We start from the raw sequence: 6003 nt of genomic DNA on the forward strand, positions 1-6003 counted from the left end.
ATAGATTATATCTTCCAGCATAATTTGGTACAAGGGGACCATATGTAAAAATGTATGCATGTAAACATAATTTATTCACGGTACGATTTCAAACTTACCTGAACACACAAAAAAGAAAATACTAAGACCTGAGAAAAAAAGGAATGCAAAGTTTCTAACATGCTTGACACTCCTTGGTGTCACTTTTTGCTTGAAGTTTATCTAATTTTACGTTCCAATCGGAGAAATCACAACTATTTTTGTAGCAGGCTTGTTGTATTGGAAGCAGGGTAAAATCTGGAAATTGGTTTTCATCCTAGAATAAAATAACATTCTTGGTAAGCAAGGGTACTTCTAAATTCTGGTTGTTTAATATTTAACAAAAAAGTTAAAAAATGTATAGTCTTGTAATGACTAGACTTTGGTTATTAATCTACATTTTCACATCAAAACAATTTGCATGCTGTATGTAGTTTTTTATTTTAGTAATCGCTCACCGATTTCCTAAATTTAATAGTTAAACGATTTATTTTTATATCAATGTCTTGACTTGGACTTCACAATTAAATTTTCTGCTACACAAGTCATTTCAAAAAGATAATTTTATTAAAACATTTTTGTGTATGTAAATATAGAGGAAATATTTTGTTACTCACCAAGCAAAGATTAATGCTGATTTCAGATTCACAGTCACTTTCATCAAGAAAATCACCTTAAAAACAGCCAACAGTTAATGGTTTAATTAGAAAGCGTAAAAAGTTTAACAAGGTATATTTGGCATACAAGAGTTTTATTAAAAAAATTTAAAGACACTCAAAAACTTTGGTTTAAATGCCCTGGGCAAAACCATTATAAAAAACAATACTCAAGCTGCATATAAAAAAATACAGACTTTTCAAAACACTTGAGAAAAAACAGTTTTTTTTTAAGACATTTACAGACTTTGTGGTAACCCTAAAAGAAATAGTTGTATATAATATATAACTTACTGTTACTGCTGCAAGACGAGTCATCAAGGGTTTTCAAACACTCAGTGTCAACCTAAATGTGATTAAATAAAAAACAGAATTATACCTTTACTAAAGAAACAAAAAAACTCAAAAATATTTACCTCTAATTTATCGGCATATGTCGGTGTACTTTGCAAGTTAGGCGAAGCATCACATTTTAGGGTAACTCTTTCTAAGCCATGGTTTTGCTCTTTTTCCAAGCCACTTTCTCTTGACAAAGACAAAACTTTTGGTGTATTACTTTTATCTGGTGAAGATACAAAAAAACATTTTGTTCGACTCGAATCATTTTCTTCGATGATGGGCTCACAAAGGCTTTCCTCATCTGATTCTTGATCATTTTCTGATTTTAAACATGATTTTTTATTCGGGTTAAAAGCAAGTTTTCTCCTCGTTAAGGGTTGCAATTTTTTGCTCATCAAATCCCTTTGTGCGGGCTTCAGCTTTGGCGAGCTGTTTGCGTAGTTGCCACAGAACAATGATTTGTCGGTCATTTTCTTTCGTAGTGACCTGGTGAAGTGGATTTTTCTCCGCGATTGCAGTTTTCGCAGGTTATGAGTTTTTTCTTCAACCACCAATTTCAGCCTTTTCTTTGCTGTTGACTTTTTAGTGCCGGAAAGAGTGATGTCAGTATAACAGACAGGTAAACTTTTCACAGAACAAGGGAGATCTGAAGATGCCATTTTAACACTGTTTGACTCGACAAGAGTTTCTATTTTTACAGGAACAGGAAACCGTGGTTTAGCTTTTTTCAAAGACTGTGCTTTCGATTTTTTAGCAGACCCAACATGCTGCGAAACACTGTACTTTATTGGGCTTACCAACTTTTGAGGAGTGGTTTCTCCTTCAGAATCAGAGTTTAACAAAAGTTGTATTGCGTCTTTTGCGGAAATCAGTTTGGCGCGCTTGGCCGGTTGAACTTCTTTAGGAGAAAACACCCGATGGTGCTTTCGTTTCGCATTGTTTGGCTTAATTTCTCGCTTGACAGTGTTGGTTGAATCTTGTAATACATTGCTGGACTTGTTTGAAGGACATGACGTTTTTCGCTTTGCTCCGTAAAAGCTCTTGGAACTTAGATTTGTTAGTTTTGCGAACACAGCTTCTTCTAATTGTTGAGGAACTGTACAAGTGGGGACTTTGTTTGGCGGAGCATAACTTTTGTTTGCTGAAAAAGCAAATGCATTGTAAATAATAAAAACCTAAAATACCAAATAGAACATTACGTGGCTAAAAACATGCTGTCTAATAACATAACAAAATTAGTATTAGGCCAAATATTGACAAAGGTAATATCATGAAAATGAAGATTTGATAAACTGGCCTGACACTTTTAAAAATAGGAGAACACAAATTACCAAGAGTAGCAAGAAGGTTTAGGATGTCCTCTTCTAAGATTGGTTCCTCGTGCAACCGTTTGACCTTGAGCGCCTGAGTAGGAAAATCGTCAAACTGGCTGCACTCTTGATAAGACAACTGTAGAATTTTGTGATACTTATTTAAGTTATTTTAATGTTATACAAAAGCAAAATTGCAACAAAAAACGTTCTACATAAAACAGTGGGTTTAACCACAAACGATTTTTGTCAGAATTATTTTGAGAATCCCTACGTGTTTTTATAAAGTAAAAGCCTCATTGAAAATGTTGATTTTACATTTATAAATTTTCTAAACTTAAAGTTGCTATATTTTGATCAAATAATATGACTTTAAATGATAAGTTGTAGACGTTCAAACCTTGTCAACTTTAAGCGGAGGAAATGAATCTTTCACAGCATTAACGTAGAACAACAAATGGCTTTCCAACTCTTTCCAAAACTCCTCGTTAAAATCGAGCCACATTGTTTGCTGTATGTACTCTGCAATTAAATAGGGATGTTTTACTCGAGCTTAATGAAAAACGACGAACACAATAAAATTGTTTGTTGCCTTTCACATATTTTTTTAATTCTCAATATTCGTAACAAATTAAAGCCAAAATACGACAAGCCAAGGTTAAGAATGTGGGATTTTTTCATATTTTTATAATTCTCAATATAAGTAACAACGTTTAAAAACACTCAAAAAATTCTTAATTTTTTTCTAAGAAATGTGGGAATGGAATTTTTTTACAAAAACTTACTTGCTTTTGCTTGTTCACTGCACAACATACTTTTAACCAGGCTTTTAAAGCTGTTAACCTCCCTCTTAAGAACAGTTTTAAATCTGGTATCCTGAAGGCACAACAGAAATATATTGAAATATATGTTTAATAAGAACCCTTGTCGGTTAATTTTTTTGTAATTCTACCAATGATTGGATAGATTTAAAACTGAAATATTTATTCCCAAACCCCTACACTAGAGATAGAATTTAACCGACAAAACTACATCACAATTAACTACTATAAGTGGTGCCTTTATTGCACAAGCTTAACCTTGGTTTGGACTAAACAATCCTCTGCTTCTTGCAGAAAACCTTCATGTAGCTGTTCTTCAATTATAACAGCATCAGTATCGGAACAGACCAGGTGCATAAGAACCTAAATGACAGAAACGTAAACTGTACAAGGCTTAACAAAAACTTCACAAAATTAGTCAACCTCCACCAAGCGAAACCAAACTAGATGTCCTATTTGAAGTCTAAAGAAGATTAAAAATGGATAAAATGCTGTTGGACATATTTTAAACTAAACAACAGTGTCATAAGGCTCGCAATAGTTTTTTTTTAAGAAATAGCAATAAAATACAGCACAAAATTTTATATTGTGCCACTGATTAGCAATTACATTTAAAAGCCTTACAGTGATTCTGCAATTTTTGGTAGGTTTGGTAGTTTTCTGACCTATACATTAAGTACAAAACAGTTATAATATGTAAAATGGAATAGCCTACGGTTGGATAAAAATCCAAGTCTTTTTGAATTCTTAAATGATTCTAGCTACCATTTCCCTCACATATTATATTTGTTTAACATTTATTTTATGTTGATGTTTAAAAACATTATTTTGTGTGCTTTTTTTTGATCTACAATACTAATAACAATAGACACATAATTACCACTTTCTGCAGTTTAATTGAAGCCAAAGCATAATGAGAAAATCCAGTTCTGTTTTGCCAGTTTTCCCGGATGAACTTTAACCCGCGCAACAGTTGAGAGTGTGCCAGGAGCAGTTCGCCGCTGATAAAACCTGCCGGGTTGTCGGTTTTTAGGATCGCCACTGGCAAGGTGGCAATGGCAAGGCGTGTCTGACACAGCACACTCATGTTCTTTAGGTCATGTTGACACATGCTAAGGGCATCTGAAAAAAAAACACACATGATAACTGTAAAAACAAACAATTTTGACAAGGGAAACCAAACTGTAAAACAATATATGAAGCACGTGATATGAATATAAGGGAATTTTAACATTGGCAATAGCATTAACATCATAACGAAATTGAACACACATTTGTTTTTAATGGTTCTTCTTAGCATTAAAATATTTAGCTTAATCCCATGCCATTTGTGTAGATGAATAAATAGGTATAGATAAACCTAATGTTAATTGGAATTTATTTTCAAACTTCTAATCTGCCCCAGAACCATTTAATAACAATAGGCCTATTATCTACTAATCAGAAATGTATGTGTGTGTGCTAAGCGAATATGCCAATGTATTCCCTGTATTTGTTTCTTGTTTACAAAACTAAAATTCAATTGACACTTGGGGTTTTAAGAAACCTTTTAAATTATTGTTGTTTGAGAATGGAAAACAAGTTTATTGGCGCTGGTCTAGAATCCTACCACAACGTTGAAATGATTATTAAGCAATGCATAATATGTGGGTTAGGGTGTCGGTTAGTGTTTGGGTGTGGGTAGGTCAAGTAATATTGTTTAACACTATTACTGGACTCACCCAAACCCAAACGCTAACCGGCACCCTAACCCAAATAATGTTCGTTGTGGTAGGATTCTAGACGAGCGCCAGTTTATTAAACACTCACTTTTTATAGCTGTAGGCATGTGATTGTCCAGGGCAAACATGAGTACATCTTCACATGTCAAATCCATGGCAATCTTCAGTAGCGGCCAAACTTACGAAAGTATCATCTAAAAGTGCATCTTAAGTGAAGCCATGCTAGAAACTAAGGGTTTAAAAGTAGAAAAGGGTGTCGGTTATAGTGTTAGGGTGAGCGTGGGTCAAGTATTGGCGCTCTTTCACTTATGTACGTGAAAATTAATAAAAAAAAAAACTTTCTTCAAATGCCGCATACCACAACGCATATTGTTTGGGTTAGGGAGCGGGTTAGCGTTTGGTTGAGGGTGGGTCAAGTTATTATTAATAATAAACATAATATTACTTGACCCACCCTCACCCGCACCCTAACCCAAACAATATGCGTTGTGGTATGCGGTATTATTTTGTTTTTTGCATAACTTTTCACGTACATAAGTGAAAGAGCGCCCGTATTATATTAATATTGCTTAATCTACCCAAACTCAAACGCTAAACCAAATAATGTTCGCAGTGGTAGGGTTCTAGACCAGCTCCAAGCCAAACTTTTTTAGGCTGCAAAAGTACTGGACCATATAAGCAACGCAGGTCTCGTTACACTGGCACAAACCGCAATAATATTTCGTGCAAGTTGCGCAACTGAGTTGTAAGGCCGCGCGAATAACAACAAATCTAAACCAAAAAACGAATGTGGCGCGAACAAATTTCTGCAAATGCGCATTGGTGCGTGGAATTTCAGCTTTCGTTAATGTTATGTTTTTTGAATCTCTTTGTATATCTGAAAAAATTCACTCGAATATCAGGATAACATTTCCTAAAATAAGATCATAGATTGTAAAATAGAACTGCAGTCTTAGGGTAAAAATTCTCCTTTTTTTTCTTTACGTAACATAGCGTGGAAACTAGAGCGTGGGGCGATTATGACGTAACAAATTTCGCGATTGCTTGAAACTATCAGCTGTTTCTCAAAACAATCCTTGCTTGTCTACGCCGACTCGTTAACTGACTGAATGAATTTGCCTGCGAACAAACTGTTGTA

The 6003-nt window shown here is 34.4% G+C and overlaps 1 protein-coding gene across 1 annotated transcript; it reads right to left on the reverse strand.

Moving 5' to 3' along the window:
• Positions 1 to 110: 110 nt before the first annotated feature.
• LOC146137485 (uncharacterized) lies at positions 111 to 5020 on the reverse strand. The gene is made up of 10 exons (XM_083394357.1): positions 4954 to 5020; positions 4025 to 4266; positions 3403 to 3507; positions 3109 to 3199; positions 2724 to 2845; positions 2345 to 2462; positions 1091 to 2154; positions 969 to 1020; positions 636 to 691; positions 111 to 295 (listed from the first exon to the last, which is right to left on the reverse strand). Exons 1-10 carry the CDS (start codon positions 5018 to 5020, stop codon positions 155 to 157), a joined length of 2058 nt encoding a protein of 685 aa, XP_083250483.1. The 3' UTR covers positions 111 to 154.
• Between the last annotated feature and the right edge of the window lie 983 nt (positions 5021 to 6003).

Source organism: Ascidiella aspersa, chromosome 7 (genome assembly GCF_963924565.1).
Source record: "Ascidiella aspersa chromosome 7, kaAscAspe10.2, whole genome shotgun sequence".
Lineage (NCBI taxonomy): Eukaryota > Metazoa > Chordata > Ascidiacea > Phlebobranchia > Ascidiidae > Ascidiella > Ascidiella aspersa.